General features: G+C 42.8%; 1 protein-coding gene and 1 pseudogene across 1 annotated transcript; both read right to left on the reverse strand.

The window, feature by feature from the left end:
- Nucleotides 1–5,636: 5,636 nt before the first annotated feature.
- On the reverse strand, nt 5,637–16,222 carry LOC129816730 (protein DVR-1-like). The gene is made up of 2 exons (XM_055871549.1): nt 15,575–16,222; nt 5,637–6,561 (listed from the first exon to the last, which is right to left on the reverse strand). The coding sequence occupies exons 1-2, from the start codon at nt 15,849–15,851 to the stop codon at nt 5,699–5,701; spliced, it is 1,140 nt and encodes a 379-aa protein (XP_055727524.1). The 5' UTR covers nt 15,852–16,222; the 3' UTR covers nt 5,637–5,698.
- A 181-nt stretch (nt 16,223–16,403) lies between these two features.
- On the reverse strand, nt 16,404–22,418 carry LOC129816195 (protein DVR-1-like; annotated as a pseudogene).
- Nucleotides 22,419–22,489: the final 71 nt, after the last annotated feature.

Consider the following 22,489-nt stretch of genomic DNA (forward strand, 5'->3'; position numbering starts at 1 on the left):
GTAAATTAGATTACAGTAACATTTAGTACCATAAAATTAATTGCCATAAAATTGATTAGTCACTGTACCGTAAAATAAATTACAGTATTACTGGCCAATTGCTTCCAGTAAGTTACTGTATATTTTATAGAAATGTTTTACAGTGTGGTTCCATTTGCACCTGCTGGGACAGCACCAGTCTGCGGTTGGCCTCGTGACACCTTGTACAGGGACATGCTGAGGGCCTATGGGACCAGGAGGATCTTGGGATCTTCATTTCCAACTGAGCTACTCCCCGGCTGCAGGACGGACATGTTGAAAAACAGATGTTTCTCCACACAGCCGTGGCAGCTGCCGCTCCAGCCTGACACCAGTCTACCTGCAAGGGACAGACAAAACATTAGGTTTCAATTTAGAATGTCAAATCAAATTTTATTAGTCACATGCGCCGAATACAACAGGTGTAGACCTTAGTGAAATGCTTAATTACGAACCAACAATTCAGACAATGCAGTTTCAAACAAATACAGATAAGAAAAACAAATAAAAGTAACAAGTAATTAAAGAGCAGCAGTAAAATAACAATACCGAGACTATATACAGGGTGGTACCAGTTAGTTGAGGTAATATGTACATGTAGGTAGATTTAAAGTGACTATGCATAGATAACAGAGTAGCAGCGGTGTAAAGGGGGGGGGGGGGGGTGCACAAATAGTCTGGGTAGCCATTTGATTAGATGTTCATGAGTCTTATGGCTTGGGGGTAGAAGCTGTTTAGAAGCCTCTTGGACCGAGACTTGGCATTCTGGTACAGCTTGCCATGCAGTATTAGAGGGAACAGTCTATGACTAGGGTGACTGGAGTCTGACAATTTTTAGGGTCTTCCTCTGACACCTCTTGGTATAGAGGTCCTGGATGGCAGGAACCTTGGCCCCAGTGATGTACTGGGCCGTTCGCACTACCCTCTGTAGTGCCTTGCGGTCAGAGTCCGAGCAGTTACAATACCAGGCAGTGATGCAACCAGTCAGGATACTCTCGATGGTGCAGCTGTAGAACCTTTTGAGGATCTCCGGACCCATGCCAAATATTTTCACTCTCCTGAGGGAAAATAGGTTTTGTCGTGCTCTCTTCACAACGGTCTTCATGTGCTTGTACCATGTTAGTTTGTTGGTGATGTGGACACCAAGGAACTTGAAGCTCTCAACCTGCTCCTCTGCAGCCCGTTGATGAGAATGGGGGATGTGCTCAGTTCTCTTTTTCCTGTAGTCCACAATCATCTCCTTTGTCTTGATCACGTTGAGGGAGAGGTTGTTGTACTGGCACCACACGGCCAGGTCTCTGACCTCCTCCCTACAGGCTGTCTCGTCATTGTTCAGGCCTACTTAATGGTGTTGGAGTCGTGCCTGGCCATGCAGTCATGGGTGAACGGGGAGTACAGGAGGGGACTGAGCACGCACCCCTGAGGGGCCCCTGTGTTGAGGATCAGCGTAGTGGATGTGTTGTTACCTACCCTTACCACCGGGGGGCAGCCCGTCAGGAAGTCCAGGATCCAGTTGCAGAGGGAGGTGTTTAGTCCCAGGGTCCTTAGCTTAGTGATGAGCTTTGAGGGCACTACAGTGTTGAACGCTGAGCTGTAGTCAATGAATAGCATTCTCACATAGGTGTTCCTTTTTTCCAGGTGGGAAAGGGCAGTGTGGAGTGCAATAGAGATTGCATCATCTGTGGATCTGTTGGGGCGGTAGGCAAATTGGAGTGGGTCTAGTGTTTCTGGGATAATGGTGTTGGTGGGCCATGACCAGCCTTTCAAAGCACTTCACGGCTACAGACGTGAGTGCTACGGGTTGGTAGTCATTTAGGCAGGTTACCTTAGTGTTCTTGGGCACAGGCACTATGGTGGTCTGCATAAAACATTACAGACTCGGACAGGGAGAGGATGAAAATGTCAGTGAAGACACTTGCCAGTTGATCAGCGCATGCTTGCAGTACATGTCCTGGTCATCCATCTGGCCCTGTGGCCTTGTGAGTAAGACCTTTTTAAACAGGTCAACATTCACATATCACGCTCTCCGCAGCCTCACACAGTCTTCCGGAACAGCTGCTCTCATGCATGCTTCAGTGTTATTTGCCTCGAAGCGAGCATAGAAGAAGTTTAGCTCGTCTGGTAGGCTCGTGTCACTGGGCAGCTCTCGGCTGTGCTTCCCTTTGTAGTCTGTAATGGTTTGCAAGCCCTGCCACATCCGACGAGAGCCAGAGCCGGTGTAGTACGATTCGATCTTTGTCCTGTATCGATGCTTTGCCTGTTTGATGGTTCGTCGGAGAGCATAGCAGGATTTCTTATAAGCTTCCAGGTTAGACTCCCGCTCCTTGAAAGCGGCAGCTCTATCCTTTAGCTCAGTGCAGATGTTGCCTGTAATCCATGGCTTCTAGTTGGGGTATGTTCGTACGGTCACTGTGGGGACGACGTCATCGATGCACTTATTGATGAAGCCAACGACTGATGTGGTGTACTCCTCAATATTCCAGTCTGTGCGAGCATAACAGTCCTGTCGCTTAGCATAACAGTCCTGTCGCTTAGCATAACAGTCCTGTCGCTTAGCATAACAGTCCTGTCGCTTAGCATAACAGTCCTGTCGCTTAGCATAACAGTCCTGTCGCTTAGCATAACAGTCCTGTCGCTTAGCATCTGCTTCATCTGACCACTTTATTGATCTAGTCACTGGTTCATCCAGCTTTAATTTTTGCTTGTAGGTGATCTAGAGTTTTAATTCCCTCTGGTTGCACATTTAACATGCTGGTAGAAATGAGGTAAAATGGATTTAAGTTTCCCTCCATTAAAGTCCCCGGCTACAAGGAACGCCGCCTCTTTTCTTGCTCATGGCGGAATACAGCTCATTCAATGATGTCTTACCACCACAGACTGAGGCTGGCACTATGTAAACAGCTACGAAAAATACAGATGAAAACTAGGTAGATAGTGTGGTCTAAAGCTTATCTTGAGATACTCTACCTCGGGCGAGCAATAGCTTGAGACTTCCTTAGATATCGTACACCAGCTGTTATATACAAAAATAAATAGCCTGCCACCACTTGTCTTCGCAGGCGCCGCTGTTCTATCCTACCGATACAGCGTATAATCAACTAGCTGTATGTTGATAGTGTTGTCTTTCAGCCACAACTCCGTGAAGCATAAGATTAGCTTTGAATGTCGTGTTGGTAGTTTAATCTTCCGCATAGGTCATCGATTTTATTCTCCAAAGATTGCACGTTTGCTAGCAGAATGGAAGGAAGTGGGGGTTTATTCGATCGCCTACAAATTCTCAGAAGACAGCTCGCCCTTTGGCCCCTTTTCACCCAAATCACGAGGATCTGGGCCTGTTTCCGAGAAAGCAGTATATCATTCGCGTCGGCCTCGTAAGACTCGTTAAAAGGAATAAAAGGATTCTGCCAGTCTGTGGTGAGTAATCGCAGTCCTGATGTCCAGAAGTTACTTTCAGTCATAAGAGATGGTAGCGGCAAAATTATGAACAAAATAAGTAAAAAAATAAGTTGCAAATAAACTAACATAAAAACACAATCGGTTGGGGACACGTAGAACGTCAGCCTTCTTCTCCGGAGCCATTTCACGTCACAGTCAACATAGGCCTTTATCTGCAATAAACAAACCAAATGCTTTTTGACTTTGTCCCCCTCATTTGTCATTGGTTAATTTTGACCCAACGCCAATGGGAGTGAACTCCAGACAATTGTTTTCAAAAACCAAAATGGTCTTAAAATATCAAACATGTTCAAATATGGATTGTGTAGGCCCATGTAGCTCAATAATTACTTGATCTCAAATTGAGTGTTTTGGACCTCATTATTCAAGAGCCTTGCATACAGGTGATAACAGGACTCTCTGATGTGAGAAACTTAAACAAGTCAAACTAACATCATTATTAAAGAGTTGTTCACTTACCCACTACACAAAAAAGGGTTCCACAAGGGTTCTTTGTATGCTGATACTGTACATAGAGGGTTCTAGGATGAACCCTCCAAAGATTCTAAGGTGAGACATGGAATTGTTTTAAGAAGATTATACTATGGATCATTTAGTTATTTAAAAAAAATCTATTTTAGAATAAGGCTGTAATGTAACAAAATGTGGAAAAAGTAAAAGGGGTCTGAATACTTTCCCAATGCACTGTTTACATGGTAAAACAGATAGTCCAAAAATAGATCAAAAGGAAGTATGTTTTGAAGTGTCTGTCCTATGTCTATTTGTTGGCACTAAAGTATTTCCATTCATTTTTTAAAACCTGGTACGGGGTTACCTTGAGGCCAGTTTCCTGAGTCTTGTGGGCATCATACAAAACAACCGGACTCTTAGTTATCGATGGTGGGGTCATATTAGTTCGTAGTCCAAACCATTCGGATACTACAGACAGATGTTGTCCCATCGGCGGTACCGACTTCAGACAAGTCCCGTGGAAGCTTGTGGGCATAGAAGAGACGCTACAGACATTGTCGTGAAAATACCGATTTTCAGGATGTCTCCTGTCTGACAAACATCGCTGTAGCTCTGCCACCGCGACATCGGTGGACGCGGTGGATTGAAATGCAGCCTATGCCAAAAACCATATATCTCTAGCTTCAAGATGGATTTTGATGGGGAGGCCTAGGCTTGTTTTGGCATGGGCAGCACCATTGAGGGCGTTCACCATTTTAAATAGTCAACACATTATCAAACACGCCACAGGATATACCCATTGGACTGTGGGCTCTGCTGGGAGTTTACCTCATAGCCTATGGGATATTCATTTGGCGAGGTGGAGGATGGTAAATGTGATCTGCATAACATACCTTTGTAACTCCTTGTCTGTATACCTGCAAACAGACAAAAGTGAGCAGTTCCGTCATCTGCATCCAATACAGATATTCAACATATCATTACCTCTGTTGATTCATATCCATTGAATTATGTCCCATTTTAGAAAGATTTGCACCAATATGAAAAGCTAGATGGTATCATAACAAAACAATCATACAAGGGACAAACTTAAATTGAGGAGATCTTTACTTGATTCATAAGGTGTATTCATTTTTAAAAATGGTAAGACAGATGTATTAAAAAAATACTCAAATAAAAAAAGTTTACATTCTATACTGTTGCCTCATATGAAAATGTTGAGCTCAAATCCAAAATGCTAGATTGAGTCGAGACACATTTTATTTTACCACTTTTCTCCCCAATTGGTAGCTAAAGTATTGTTCCATCGCTGCAACTCCCCTACGGACCCGGGAGAAGCAAATCATGCAGCAACAAGATATGAATTATGTGGATAATAATAAAATAAATTGTTGGGGTTGATACATTTTTCATTAGCAAATCAAGTCTGACATTTTAAAGCAGAAATTAAAAACTTTAGAAGCCTTTTTAAACCTTGAATGCACTACAAGATTGCATTTCCTGCTCAGCAACAAAAGGGTGATCAAATTAAGATCCTACATCTGTATATGACAGAGAAGTAGGTATCCTCTATAAAGTAAATTCATATCTGAACTTTATGTGTTGGGTGAAAAGTGTGCATCTGCCAAACTGAAAAGAGATCATCTGGAATAATACCAAAGCCTTTTCATTACAGGAGAATCAATGAATAAGCGTTTATTACAGGTAAAAAAAAAAGACAATTCAAACTTCTCTAAAATACACTACACCAACCAGCCATCACACCTAATGCATTTCATCTGCAGCCACACTCATCCACCACCATGTCCTGGTAGTGACGTAGGACTACGTTGTCGTTGTTGTCGTAGTAGAGCATGGATACAGGTGACAGGCGGATGGGTACGCAGCAGGGCTGGGGTGTGCCGTGGGGGTCCAGGGAGTGCACCAGTGTCTGCAGGATGGCATGGTTGGTGCCATTCAGGCTCTCGCTCAGTGGGAACGGGCACTCTCCGTGGCAGTAGTTGGCCAGGTAGCCCTGCGGAGCGATGATCCAGTCCTGCCAGCCCACGTCCTTGAAGTCGATGTAAAGGCGGCGCGGCTTACACACGTTGCTGGGTGTAACCGGCAGGTAGACGGCGCTCCTCTTCTGCCGAGAGCGGCACTGGAGTGGATTCAGGGATACAACCACCAGGGAGGCATGGAACTCTGGGAGGGTTACGGTCGGCCCTAACAGGACGGCGTTCGCCAGGTTCTGGGCCATGAAGAAGTCCGTCGCCTGGGTGTGGACGGGGTGTGGCTGCAGCTCCAGCACCAGGCCATAGTTATGACCCGGTTTACGCCAGTTCTCTGCCAGCGCTGTGAGGTCCAGGGTGAGGGATCCGGCCTCTGGTTCCAGCTGCACCGACTGGGACAGCACCAGCCTGCGGTGGGCCTCGTGGCTCGCTCCCCTCAGGGTCACACGCAACACCTTGTACAGGGACACGCTGAGCGCCTGTGGGCCCCGGAGGAACCTTGGTGTGCGGAACACGTCCCACTGGAACTTGATTTCCAGCTGTGCCAGAGAGAGCTGCTCCACGGGCTGCAGGATGGACATGTTGAAGAACATGTATTTCTCCACACAGTTGTGGCAGCTGCCGCTCCAGCCTGACACCAGTCTACCTGCAGAGGACCAACAAAAACAAAAAAAAATCATTAGGTCTACACTCTAGAAGTAGGACCGAGGTTTCAATTGACAACTTCATTAGCATTGTGAAGCCTATAGCCAATAAACAAAGCAAATGCTCTGACTTTGTCCCCGTCATTTTTTTTTTTCTTCCCCCCCCATTGGTTCATTTACCGAGGTAAAAGACAGTTTGAAGTTGGATATTCACGCTTTCAAACCACTTGAGCCACAGACTCCAAATAAGTGTCATGATGTTGGAAAAATTGCACACAACATTGCACAGGTCTTATTTTCACAATTTGGACATTAATTCACTTACCAAAGCGAATAAACATGCGGAAATGTGAGCAGCATTTTGTATTCCTAGTTGAATTAGTTAGGGAGCGTCGACAAACGTATCTTACATTCAAATTTCAATAGCTCCTTGGTCATGTGACCTACTGACCTCAAACAAGGTTCAGAATGTCCACTGACTATGCCGTCATATCGCACACTCTGATGTTTGTCTACTTTCATCTCATTAAAAAAAAATGGTTTGAAGTTAACAAATGTTCCAGCCTCGCAATAACTATCTTTCACATGGACACTGAAAAGATCCGCAAATGGCTGTATGTGGTATGGACCAAGGACAGGAGAGGTGTTCGAACAGAGGTGCTGAAATGAAGGCACAGGTAGGCCTCATGAAAAACAATGTTTCATATGCTCGTTTTAATCACACTAATAGGCAGTGATTTGTCAGTCACAGTGAGCTTGATGTGAAAAATAATACTTTTCATAGCATCACTTTCATATACTGTACATTAAGACATTAGAACGCAGTTTACATAACCTGATAATGACTTGATATTTGAGTGCATTTTTATTTTATTTTTTTATTTCACCTTTATTTAACCAGGTAGGCTAGTTGAGAACAAGTTCTCATTTGCAACTGCGACCTGGCCAAGATAAAGCATAGCAGTGTGAACAGACAACACAGAGTTACACATTCACCACAAGCCACCTGCAGACAACTTACAAAATGCAATAGTGCATTTGAGGGTTTGTTTTTCTGATGAAAGTAGTTATTTTATGCACGGCCTACTATTTCTAACTGGAAAAAATTTGTGAGTAAAATCCTTTTTCCAAAATTGATTTAGGTACATTTTTGTGAAGAGGTATGAGGGTTGTGATATGGGTAATTTAATAGTAATCATTTAATTAATCATTTCTATATTGCTTCCCCGGTATCTGCATGAACCATGTTTTTGGTTGACCCTGCTGGACAGAAAGAGAAGGAGGAATCAGAACACGCTGCATTCAAATTCAGATCTTAGTTATTCCATTGTACTGGATCTAATACATATTTCTGTAACGGATGTGAAATGGTTAGTTAGCGGTGCTGCGCGCTAATAGCGTTTCAAATCGTTGACGTCACTCGCTTTGAGACCCTGAAGTAGTGGTTCCCCTTGCTCTGCAAGGGCCGCGGCCTTTGTGGAGCGATGGGTAACGATGCTTCGTGGGTGTCAGTTGTTGATGTGTGCAGAGGGTCCCTGGTTCGTGCCCGGGTCGGGGCGAGGGGACGGACATAAAGTTAAACTGTTATGAATGTATTTAAAATGCAAATGTAATTGTAATAATTTTTTATGACATACTGTGAAAAACGCTTGGCTGCTGGCTCTGTCACTTTCAGACATGCGCAGAGCAGACTGAAAGGGGAAGGGTAGCTCTTCACTTGAACCACAGGGGTTCTCTGTAAAGAGAGAGTAATCCAAAAGGCACAGACACACCGCATGACTTTCAATTGGCACCGTTGACCTGTATGTATTCTCTCCTGATTGGCTCTGTGGTGCACAGTCTGGCAGTCTGACTAAAGTGCCAGAGGTATGAGGAGAGACATCCTCCTTTGTATTGATGGGAACAAATATTTCCTAACACTTTGAGTCCTATTATTGGACAGTTAGAAGACAATACATCAATGCAATTTATTTAATTGTTTTACTAATTACTGTCCATGAGTAACCTCAACCTTGTGGGTCTTTGGGCCAATAAAGTGCCAACTCAATTCTACCACTGACTAGTCGCTCATGCCCCTATGAACAGGGACACAGGGCAATAGTTTTTCATCTAAACCAGTCCTTTTTTACTGGAGTACACTAACCCCTAATTGGGGCTCTTTTCTTGACACAGTGGCAGTTTACCAGATAAGTCAGGTAGATCAAAAAGTAGATTGTTGTAAGGGTGTATTACAGCCTGTGCGGGCCCCATTGTCATATCCATTCTGGATTCTGAGTGGTAATATCATTGCTGAAAAATGCCTGTATGTATGTATATACATTTTCCACCAAGACAGAACTGCCAAAGGGGGTGGAGTTGCAATCTACTGCAGAGACAGCCTGCAGAGTTCTGTCTTACTATCCAGGTCTGTGCCCAAAGAGTTCGAGCTTCTATTTTTAAAAATCCACCTTTCCAGAAATAAGTCTCTCACTGTTGCTGCTTGTTACAAACCCCCCTCAGCCCCCAGCTGCACCCTGGACACCATATGTGAATTAATTGCCCCCCCTTTATCTTCAGAGTTTGTACTGTTAGCTGACCTAAACTGTGATATTCTTAACAACCCGGCCATCCTACAACCTAAGCTAGATGCCCTCAATCTCACACAAATGATCAAGGAACCTACAAGGTACAACCCTAAATCCGTGAACTCGGGCACCCTCAGATATCATCCTGACCAACCTGCCCTCTAAACACACCTTTGCTGTTCTCAACCAGGATCTCAGCGATCACTGCCTGCGTCAATAATGGGTCCGCGGTCAAACGACTACCCCTCATCACAGTCAAACGCTCCTTAAAACACTTCAGCAAGCAGGCCTTTCTAATCGACCTGACCCTGGTATCTGGGAAAGATACTGACCTCATTCCGTCAGTAGAGGATGCCTGGTTATTATTTAAAAGTGCTTTCCTCACCATCTTAAATAAGCATGCCCCATTCAAAAAATGTAAAACCAGGAACAGATATAGCCCTTGGTTCACTCCAGACCTGACTGCCTTTGACCAGCACAAAAACATCCTGTGGCGTACTGCAATAGCATCGAATTGCCCCCGCGATATGCAACTTTTCAGGGAAGTTAGGAACAAATATACACAGGCAGACAGGAAAGCAAAGACAAGCTTTTTCAAACAGAAATTTGCATCCTGTAGCACAAACTCCAAAAAGTTCTGGGACACTAAAGTCCATGGAGAATAAGAGCACCTCCTCCCAGCTGCCCACTGCTCTGAGGCTAGGAAACACTCACCACCAATAAATCTATGATTATCGAGAATTTCAATAAGCATTTTTCTACAGCTGGCCATGCTTTCCACCTGGCTACCCCTACCCCGGTCAACAGCTCTGCACTTCCCACAGCAACTTGCCAAAGCCTCCCCCATTTCTCCTTCACCCAAATCCAGACGGCTGATGTTCTGAAAGAGCTGCAAAATCTGGACCCCAACAAATCAGCTGGGCTAGACAATCTGGACCATCTCTTTGTAAAATTATCCACCGCAATTGTTGCAACCCCTATTACTAGCCTGTTCAACCTCTTTTTCGTATCGTCTGAGATACCCAAAGAATGGAAAGCTGCCGCAGTCATCACCCTCCTCAAAGGGGGAGACACTCTAGACCCAAACTGCTACAGACCTATATATATCCTGCCTTTCTAAAGTCTTCGAATGCCAAGTTAACAAACAGATCACCAACCATTTCTAATCCCACCGTACCCTCTCCGCTATGCAATATGGTTTCCGAGCTGGTCATGGGTGCACCTCAGCCACGCTCAAGGTCCTAAACGATATCATAACCACCATCGAAAAGAGACAATACTGTGCAGCTGTATTCATCAACCTGGCCAAGGCTTTCGACTGTCAATCACCACATTCTTATCGGCAGACTCAACAGCCTTGGTTTCTCAAATGACTGCCTCGCCTGGTTCATCAACTATATAGAGTGCAGTGTGTAAAATCGGAGGGCCTGTTGTCCGGAACTCTGGCAGTCTCTATGGGGGTGCCGCAGGGTTCAATTCTCGGGCCGACTATTTTCTCTGTATACATCAATGCCATACAACTCTCCTTCGGTGGCCTCCCAACTGCTCTTAAATACAAATAAAACTAAATGCTCTTCAACCGATCGCTGCCTGCACTTAGAATATGTGGACAACTACAAATACCAAATGTCTGGTTAGACTGTAAACTCTCCTTCAAGACTCACATTAAGCATCTGCAATCCAAAATTAAATCTAGAATCAGCTTCCTATTTCGCAACAAAGCATCCTTCACTCATGCTGCCAAACATACCCTCGTAAAACTGACTATCCTACCGATCCTTGACTTCGGCGATCTCGTTTACAAAATAGCCTCCAACACTCTACTCAGCAAATTGGATGCAGTCTATCACAGTGCCATCCGTTTTGTCACCAAAGCCCCATATACAACCCACGACTGCGACCTGTATGCTCTCGTTGGCTGGCCCTCGCTTCATATTCGTCGCCAAACCCACTGGCTCCAGGTCATCTATAAGTACTTGCTAGGTAAAGCTCCGCCTTATCTCAGCTCTCTGGTCACCATAGCAGCACCCACCCGTAGCACGTGCTCCAGCAGGTATATTTCACCGGTCACCCCCAAAACCAATTCTTCCTTTGGCCGCCTCTCCTTCCAGTTCTCTGCTGCCAATGACGGGAACAAATTGCAAAAATCACTGAAGCTGGAGACTCATATCTCCCTCACTATCTTTAAGCATCAGCTATCAGAGCAGCTTACAGATCATTGCACCTGTACATAGATGGGCTATTTACAGATGGGCTAACTACCTCATCCCCAAATTGTTTTTTATATATATATATATATATATATATAATTGTTTTGCTCCTTTGCACCCCAGTATCTCTACTTGCACATTCATCTTCTGCACATCTATCACTCGTGTTAATTTGCGAAATTGTAATTATTTCGCCACTACGGCCTATTTATTGCCTTACCTCCCTAATCTTACTTTATTTGCACACACTGTATATAGACTTTTCTATTGTGTTATTGACTGCATGTTTGTTTATTCCATGTGTAACTGTGTTTTTGTTTGTGTCACACTGCTTTGCTTTATCTTGGCTAGGTCGCAGTTGTAAATGAGAACTTGTTTTCAACTAGCTTACCTGGTTGAATAAAGGTGAAACTTAAAAAAAATACTGTATGTGGGAATGTCTTATGTCCGTCCTACATGTAGTGTTGGTACATGGCATATTCCTCAACTGCATATATCATAAAACTTATATTTGCAATGGCAATTTATGTTCAACAACTGACATTTTCAGATATTATTTTGACAAACACACTTTGGTGCTTACAATTCATTCTCTATTGTCATAGATTTGGTGGGCACTGTCATATTTGTGATATGACTTTCTTTAAGAACATACTGATACAACTTTCACTTAGTCTACAAACGCTCTACATTTATTCACTCTGATAAGGTTGGATCCTATATGCAACTTTTATTATTGTCCTGTAAATGGTTCAGTGCCTATAATTTAGGCTGTGTGTAGAATGGGGGATAAATGAAATTACCTCGACTACTAAATTACTACTAGATTATAGTGATAAGGAAAACAGCATACAAACGTGGCTTGTGTATTCATTTGCCTATAGCTAAATCAGAATTCCATTATGTTTACATAAAAAAAAGGGAATACTTCAAAATGAGAAGATCCTGCCATGGTAAAGACAACTGGGTGGACATAAAGTGGAAAGGAGGGGAAATAACTCCCACCATGCATCAGGACACCTTCAGCTGCGGGGTCTATGTAACGCAGGTTTGATAGTTATATTTTCAATAATGAATGGTTAGCTGTTATGTGACAATTAGGTCAAAAACTCTATTTTATGGTGAAGATGGCCAAGCAAGTTGCACAGAACTTCCCCAACATCCCCTCCCAAATTGATATGGAACCTTCAAAAACGCATGGCGCAACTGCAAAAAGAATGAGGATATACTAAAACATGTCTGGTATGTAATGACATTTAATTCAAAGTAAATGTAAATTCTTTATTTTTATGTGGTTGTGTGGTACAGCCATATGTTCAGTTCATGGCTATGCTTTCAGAGTTCAACAAAGCCAACAACTGCTTCAGGTGGGCCACTGATGAAGAACCTGGATGTGGCCCAAAGACTGACTGGGTTAGTAACTTTATTTAACATGTTTATCATCTTTTGACAACAGTGACGGCATGTAAGACAATTTATGATATAACACAATGGATGGCTAATCTGTCATAATGTATTGATATTATTTATAACGTGTTACGCTTTGGTTTGTTTTAGATTGAATGTTTTGCATGCCAACGGTGGTTCCATGTGCCTAGGAATGAAGACAAAGGAGTTCAACAGAGTAAAGAACACAAACAGGAAGTGCAGTCTTTGTTGTTGAAAATGTATGCTATACCCCATCCACACTGAAGAGGCTCTGACATGTACATCAACCAGGGATAAAGAGGAAGTTAACACTGTGAAATGTTTCATACTTATTTGAAGTGTCTGTTGACATGTTGGAAAAGATTAAAGGTCTACAAGGTCTGTTTAATTTGTCAATATTACATTTTTATTCATTGATTTACTGGCCACCATTACTGTGATTACATGTTCAGTATATGTATTGACCAGCAAACCCACTGCAGCCTACCTCACTAGCTTACTCTCCATCCCTGCTTTGGACAATTAATAGCATGACTCTCATACTTTGCCCTTTATGGTTGATATGAATGATGAATGGCGATATCTGTCTCTCGCCTATTGTGTACCACTTAAATACTGTGGTATTATAAGTATAATAATAAGTACTTATAGCTACCAATTATTATAGATAAATATTAAAGAAAAGAGTAAACACTGGACTGAACCCCCTAATTGTCAAACTAATATTAATGTACAACAATATAGAAGATACATGACTAGAGGTTATGCAATATGGGTGTATATCCACTGCACGCTTCTTAGGTGTGTAATTGACATGACCAACGAGCTATTGAAATTATAAAACATTGAAAAATGTACATTAGACTGCGTGATTTTAGAGTACACAAACAAGACTGTGGAATATATAGGGGTAGTCAGTGTACATTCTGCACCATGTTTGAAGTCGGTAGGTCACAAGACCAAGGAGCTATTGACATTTGAAATGTAGAAAAATGTATGTACATTTAACATTTACATTTAAGTCATTTAGCAGACGCTCTTATCCAGAGCGACTTACAAATTGGTGCATTCACCTTATGATATCCAGTGAAACAACCACTTACAATAGTGCATGTAAAATGATGTGAGATGAAAATGGACAAACTAAAGGCTGTGCAATGTGTAGGTACTCAGTAGACATTCTGAACCCTGTTTGAAGTCACCAGGTCACATGACCAATGAACTACTGAAATTCAAAAATGTAAATATATCATTTAAAATAGTGTGAGATGTAAAACGACAAAAAAAGTGTAAAGTTTTAGGAGTAATGGTTAAAAAAGTTACTGAAATTTGAAAATGTAGATTTGTCACTATGTTGACGGTCCATTACTGCTGTTGGTGGCCGTAAGGAAAACGACAGGCGAATATCCAACCTGAAACTGACTTTACCCTCGGCGGTTTATTTTGGCCCCAAAACAAAGTGAGTGAAGGAACTCTTAAATAACTAACATGTTCGAAAATGGATTGTGTATGACTATGTTACTCAATAATGAATTGATCTCAAATTGTAATTTTGAGAATATTTTCAAACCCGATATTCCCTCTGTCATCCACTGATTTTAAAGGGGCAACCTGCCTTTCCCCCACTTAACATTCTGCTTGACTAGTTGGGCCCAAGCTTGCGGTACAACATTAAAACCTATTCAGTGTCTACAAACAGGCTCTCAAAGTGCTTGATAGGAAGCCCAATAGCCATCATCACTGTTACATCCTCAGAAAGCATGAGCTCCTGAGTTGGGAAAATCTTGTGCAATACACCGATGCATGACTTGTATTCAAGATCCTAAATGGCCTGGCTCCCCCTCCACTCAGTATTTTTGTTAAACAGAAAACCCAAACATATGGCAGCAGATCCACAAGGTCTGCCATGAGAGGTGACTGTATAGACCCTTAAGGAAAAGCACCTTTAGTAAATCCGCTTTCTCTGTGAGGGCTTCCCATGTCTGGAATACACTGCCATCAGACACACATAACTGCACCACATAACACACTTTCACAAAATGCACGAAGACATGGCTAAAGGTCAATCAGATTTGTGAACATAATCCCTAGCTGTGTATTGCTGCTTTCCATGTTGTCTGTAGCTTGTGAGGTGTGGAAACACTGTTGTTTTTATGAATTTTGTCTTGCTGCTTTCTGTTCTATGTTGCTCTGTCTGTATGCTACGTCTTGCCCCATGTTGCTCTGCGTGTGCTCACTGCTCAATGATTGTTTATATTGTAATTATTTTTAATAACCTGCCCAGGGACTGCGGTTGAAAATTAGCCGGCTGACTAAAACCGGCACATTTACTGAAACGTTGATTAATGTGCACTGTCCCTGTAAAAATAAACTCAAATTCAACAATAACAGTGTTAACCGCGCCACGTTTTAGGTAAACAGCGGAGAAGATTTGGCTGTAGAAATGTAACCTAACCACTCAAATTCATACAGACGCAATGAAGGTCCATCCATTATATCACAATGATAGTTTTAACCATGTTTTCAGGCTATACAGTTTACAATTACATTTAGATGTTACTTAATTGTTTTACAAACAGGGTAAGACAAGCTTATATATTTGGGGTTTTGTAGAGGGTACAACCGTTGAACTAAACTCATGGGGCATTACTTATCAGTAATATCAATCAATGAGTAGCCTTTATATCGTTAATTTAAAAGTAAAAAAAAAAAAAATGAAGGTAACAATCGCAGAGTGACCCTTTTAACCACACAGAACAAAGTACTATGAGCGAGCGGCATGGTGGAAGGAAAGACAAAGGAATAAAACTCACCTTGATCCTGCACAAATCGAACAATGTTCCCGCGAACTCCATACTCAGACACCATGCACCGGTCGCTTTCGTGGGTGTCGTTCTCCCGGGTGCTGGTACGTTTGAACATCCTCCACAACACGGAGGGAACGCGGCGGTGTGCTGACGGCTTTGGCCGAGCTGAGAGGCCCAACGAATTTAAAAACAAGCGCTCCTGAGTCTTCAAATCTTCTCCATTTCCTAAAGCAGACGCACTAACGGATAAAATAGCTAGGGCTAAAATAACCAAAGTCTCCATTCTTCGCGTTTGACCTGGATTTAGGCTTTTCTACAAACAAACTAGCCTAAACTACCGCGTGTGTTTTGCTTTTCTTTCTATGTCTGTCACACATTTGCTTGTGAATTTAAAAGTTCCTGCGTGCCAATGTGTGATTGATCATTGGCGCTGATTGATTGGCATCCCGGATGGTTTCTATCGACACCTAGGTGCGAGACTGCATAGACAATCTATGCTAATGACGACTTATCTCACAGATAAAGAGCAGTTGACTAAAATCTAAAAAAGTTATATTCAAGTTAGCCTACCTCAATTATGCCTGCTTTTCTTGAGTTTCTATCATTATGACAGAATGAAAACAATTGTATTTCTGCTATCTCTATCCAAATTAATCTCTGTCTCATGTCTCCAGATGTAATGTTTCATATTTCTAGGGACACTAGAGGTGCTTATTTCCACTGTGATGATGCCAGGTTTCCCAAATTGGGATCAGGGAGCCAATGGCAATCATTCAGATGTGCTGTCCAATCCAATATCACAATATCACTGGTTCATTGATGATGATTTCCTGCATCAGTTAACAAGGGCCATGGCAATGGCTGCCTCCTCTGGGTCAGACACAAACTGGCCATAGACCAAACAAAACACTTATTATTTAACAGTAATGAGTTATTTAACTGCCTACAGATGTGTGAAATATTACCAACAGTGATGGATATGTTATCTCCAGCAGGGCCATAGCTATATATGAGTACATTTTTTATTTATTTTAAAATATATTTTAAGGACTCAGGGTCTCAAATGACTGGTCAGAGTTAGAATAGTAAAATGAACAGGGTGCAGTTTAGAAACTTGATTGCACATCAGCAGTCTTGCTCTTGTTATGTGTCACTCACTGACAGACACTCAATTAGTCCATGTCAGTTAAAACATTTTTAGATTGGTAAATTAGTCAAGTTAGTCTAGCCAGCTATCTAAACTTGAAGTAATCATGGTCAAATTATCGACCTGGAACGTGCCCATGGGCCCTGACCTCCAGTGGGCCCCCATTGATTTTGTTAGTCACTCTCACTCAGATATATTGGCATGGCATAAATCACGGCAAAGTGTGTAGAATTGCAGGACATTTGCTGTAAAACTGCAACAGCAAAAGCAGTTCTGTAAAGCAAATGTATTTGTTTACCTTTTGTTAATAAAATAGTTTTTTCTGCTAACAGATCCATCTGTACGTATTCAATTATAGTTTTTAATCCCGGTTCTGAGTTAATGTGTAATGGCTAATTGTATAGCTAATAGGGTATGTGCAGTGCTAGGATTAGTTACTTGAAATAGTTATATATTATGCTGAACAAAAATATAAACGCAACATGTAAAGTATTGGTCCCATGTTTCATGAGCTGAAGTAAAAGATCTCAGAAGTTTTCCATATGCACAAAAAGCTTATTTCTCTCAAATTTTGTGCCCACATTTGAGTGATTGGTGGTGCTTGGTGGTGGATGCATCATGTTATGGGTAGGCTTGTCATCAGCAAGGAATAGGGAGTTTTTCATGATAAAAATAAACAGAATAGATCTATGCACAGGAAAAATCATTGTGGAAAACCTGGTTGTCTGCTTTCCAACAGACACTGGGAGACAAATTCACCTTTCAGCAGGACAATAACCTAAAACACAAGGCCAAATATACACTGGAGTTGCTTACCAAGATGACATTGAATGTTCCTGAGTGGCCTTGTTACAGTTTTGCCTTAAATCTACTTACAAATCTATGGCAAGACTTGAAGATGGCTGTCTAGCAATGATCAACAACCAACTTGACAGAGGATTCTTTTTAAAACTCTTCAACATGTGCAAATATTGTAAATTCCATGTGTGCAAATCTCTTAAACACTTACCCAGAAGGACTCAGAGCTGTAAACGCTGCCAAAGGTGATTCTAACAAGTATTGACTCAGGGGTGTGAATACTTCATATTTAATTTTCAATAAAAGGTGACATTCTATAATGTCGCCTCATATGAAAATGTTGATCTCAAATCCAAAATGCTGGAGTAAAGAGACAAATTGATTTTGTTTTCTGCAGTGAAACAGAGAGGACAGGGATTGCTCTCAGTATGTGCAGTGGCCAGAGGATGGCAGGGTAATCCAAAATCTGTGACAGGGATAACTTGACTTTACAAATGTAGGATCTTAATTTGAGCTAGTTTGCTACAGCAGGAGAATAGTCACGCAACAACAAGACATATGATTTATGTGGATTACAATTAATGGACATTTTTTAGTAGGGCAAATCAATTCTTACATTTTAAAGTGTAAATTACAAACTTTAGACTCCTCGAATACACTACAAGTATGCATTTCCTGCTGGGAAGGAAAATTCTCAGCAATGAAAGAGTGATCAAATGAAGATCCTACATCTGTATATGACCGATAAGTAAATCTCTTTTATAAAGTCAATTTAAATCTGAACTTTCTGTTAAAAGTGTGCCGGTGCCAAACTGAGAAGAGGCCAGTGGTGATTTTAGCATGTAAATCTTGGTTGGAAATTAAAAAAAATAAAAAAATAAAGTGAGATGCAAAGCCACAACACAACACTAAACAATACATTAATTGCACTATAATGGTGACAAATGGTGCCTACAAAGGGCCTACATAAAGCTGTCCCAACATTTTACCACTGCTACACCTGTCTTTCAGCGGAGCCTTGTCTGGCAGCGAAACAGTTACTTCGGCCTCATTTACTGCCTTTAAAAAAACATAGCTGATATGGCTGACTTGCTTAAACAAATGTGGTTTCTAATGACAATTGAGGTGTACAAACTATGGCCTAAGGGGACGACAAGTGGATAAGAGGCAATCCGGAATTTCGATTTAAGACATTAATGAGCGAGCTAGGAAGGACGTAGTCAATGTTTCAAAACAAATGGAAACTCGGAAAAAAACAAGGTTGAACCATGATGACGTCATTGATCTTCAGAGACCGGATTTACAATTCCAAGTTGGATGACTGTTCAAATCGTATTTTCCCAGTCGTAGCTAGTTTATTCCCGACTTCAAGTTATCTTGAACTCACTGAAGTCAAGTTTTCGCCGTTCCGAGTTAATTGTTTTGAGCGCGGCACAAATCATTCTTCATTGACAGCGTGGCCAATGTTGAATGTTTATAATTTTAAACTTGGAAAATAAACCCTTAATCCCAGATTTGGGACCACACAGCCACTCCACAGAATAGCAGGCTAGTGATTGCTTTCCAATGCTGGCAGTTAGACACTGTCGTTGATTCCTTCCAAACCACTAATTGTTGAATTTGCGATTTCCAGCTTGTTGTGTAATGTTTACGTCCAATGGCCGATGAGCACCGATATGTTTTATCTATAATTTATATTCATATGAAAAGGATCAAAAAGGATTTGCCAGTAGATTGTTGACTTGATTCATGATGACTCTTAACTAAGATTTTGAAAGTATGACGTTGACATGATAAGTCCAATCAAAGCTAGATAGATAAAATGTGAATTGACATCATTTTATCTGTGGCCAATGACCTTGAGCCTTCTTGGATTGGCACTTCTAATGTAACTATGGCAGCACCCAAGGGGCTAGAATTTTCAAGTTCTACCCTTAGATTTGGCGGTGACATAGTGTCCCCATGAGTGACAGAACACTGAGCCAATCACGGTGCAATGCTCCGTATTTTCTGCTGGTTTGCCCCACCACCACAGAAAGCACTGGGCTAGGCTGAAACACCTGCGTTTTGGAGCTGCCTTACTCAAGAAAAGAAAAAACTTTATTAACTCAATGACATATATTTTTTTACAATGTTTGCAAACTGATATAACATGTATTAATGCAAAATAAAATGCAAAACAGGCAAGCCCCCACAGAAAATATATAAACTCAGCAAAAAAAGGAACGTCCTCTCACTGTCAACTGCATTTATTTTCAGCAAACTTAACATGTGTAAATATTTGTATGAACATAACAAGATTCAACAACGGAGACATAAACTGAACAAGTTCCACAGACATGTGACCAATAAAAAATTGAATAATGTGTCCCAGAACAAGGGGGGGGGGGGTCAAAATCAAAAGTAACAGTCAGTATCTGGTGTGGCCACCAGCTGCATTAAGTACTGCAGTGCATCTCCTCCTCATGGACTGCACCAGATTTGCCAATTCTTGCTGTGAGATGTTATCCCACTCTTCCACCAAGGCACCTGCAAGTTCCCAGACATTTCTGGGGGGGAATGGCCCTAGCTCTCACCCTCCGATCCAACAGGTCCCATACGTGCTCAACGGGATTGAGATCCGGGCTGTTCGCTGGCCATGGCAGAACACTGACATTCCATTCTTGCAGAAAGTACAGGCCTCGGTGTAACGCTCATTCCTTCGACGATAAACGCAAATCCAACCATCACCCCTGGTGAGACACAACCGCGACTCCTCAGTGAAGAGCACTTTTTGCTAGTCCTGTCTGATCCAGCGACAGTGGGTTTGTGCCCATAGGCGACATTGTTGCCGATGGTGTCTGGTGAGAACCTGCCTTACAACAGGCCTACAAGCCCTCAGTCCAGCCTCTCTCTTCGCCTATTGCGTACAGGCTGAGCACTGATGGAGGGATTGTGCGTTCCTGGTGTAACTCGGGCAGTTGTTGTTGCCATCCTGTACCTGTCCCGCAGGTGTGATGTTCGGATGTGCCGATCCTGTGCAGGTGTTGTTACACGTGGTCTGCCACTGCGAGGAAGATCAGCTGTCCTTCCTGTCTCCCTGTAGCGCTGTCTTAGGCATCTCACAGTACATTGCAATTTATTGCCTTGGCCACATCTGCAGTCCTCATGCCTCCTTGCTGCATGCCTAAGGCACTTTCACGCAAATGAGAATGGACCCTGGGTATCTTTCTTTTGCAGCCCACGTTCTTGAAGTCGATGTAGAGGCGGCACGGCTTACACACGTTGCTGGGTGTAACCGGCAGGTAGACGGCGCTCCTCTTCTGCCGAGAGCGGCACTGGAGTGGATTCAGGGATACAACCACCAGGGAGGCATGGAACTCTGGGAGGGTTACGGTCGGCCCTAACGGGACGGCTTTCACCAGGTTCTGGGCCATGAAGAAGTCCGTCGCCTGGAGGGGACGGGGTGTGACTGCAGCTCCAGCACCAGGCCAAAGTTATGACCCGGTTTACGCCAGTTCTCTGCCAGCGCTGTGAGGTCCAGGGTGAGGGATCCGGCCTCTGGTTCCAGCTGCACCGACTGGGACAGCACCAGCCTGCGGTGGGCCTCGTGGCTCGCTCCCCTCAGGGTCACACGCAACACCTTGTACAAGGACACGCTGAGCGCCTGTGGGCCCCGGAGGAACCTTGGTGTGCGGAACATGTCCCACTGGAACTTGATTTCCAGCTGCGCCAGAGAGAGCTGCTCCACGGGCTGCAGGACGGACATGTTGAAGAACAGACGTTTCTCCACACAGCCGTGGCAGCTCCCGCTCCAGCCTGATACCAGTCTACCTTCAGTGGACAGACAAAAGAATACATATTAGCTTCACACTCTAGAAGTAGGAACTACATTTACATTTACATTTAAGTCATTTAGCAGACGCTCTTATCCAGAGCGACTTACAAATTGGTGCATTCACCTTATGACATCCAGTGGAACAGCCACTTTACAATAGTGCATCTAAATCTTTTAAGGGGGGGGGGGGGTGAGAAGGATTACTTTATCCTATCCTAGGTATTCCTTAAAGAGGTGGGGTTTCAGGTGTCTCCGGAAGGTGGTGATTGACTCCGCTGACCTGGCGTCGTGGGGGAGTTTGTTCCACCATTGGGGGGCCAGAGCAGCGAACAGTTTTGACTGGGCTGAGCGGGAACTGTACTTCCTCAGTGGTAGGGAGGCGAGCAGGCCAGAGGTGGATGAACGCAGTGCCCTTGTTTGGGTGTAGGGCCTGATCAGAGCCTGGAGGTACTGAGGTGCCGTTCCCCTCACAGCTCCGTAGGCAAGCACCATGGTCTACGTTTCAGTTTACAATATTTGGAAGGTCACAGTCAATATCGGCCTTTAGCTGCATAAATAAACCAAATGCTCTCTGACCTTGTCTCCCTTGTTTCCTTTTTCATTGGTCAATTTTGGCCTTAAAACAACAGGAGTGAAGGAACTCCAGATGTAATTGTTTTCAAAAAAACAAAATGGTACAATATCTGTAAAATATCAAACATGTTCAACTATGGATTGTGTAGGCCCATGTAGCTCAATGACTCAATTAATATAAAAAAATGTAAACAGACATTCCCTCTGTCATCCACTGATCTTAAAGGGGAAATCTGCCACCTTTTAGGAAAACAGCCGAGGGATGTGGCTTTAGAAATGTAGCCTAACAAATTCATACAGACGCAACGAAGGCCCTTCCAGGATATCAAAATGATAGTTTTAACCATGTTCTCAGGCTATAGAACATGGTGAATTTAAAAGTCCCTGCGTGCCAATGTGTGATTGATCATTGGCGCTGATTGATTGGCACCCCGGATGGTTTCTATCGACACCTAGGTGCGAGACTGCATAGACAATCTATGCTAATGAGGACTTATCTCACAGATAAAGAGCATTTGACTAAAATCTACAAAAGTTACCTTCAAGTTAGCCTACCTCAATTTTGCCTGCTTTTCTTGAGTTTCTA

This window comes from Salvelinus fontinalis, chromosome 19, assembly GCF_029448725.1.
Source record: "Salvelinus fontinalis isolate EN_2023a chromosome 19, ASM2944872v1, whole genome shotgun sequence".
NCBI lineage: Eukaryota > Metazoa > Chordata > Actinopteri > Salmoniformes > Salmonidae > Salvelinus > Salvelinus fontinalis.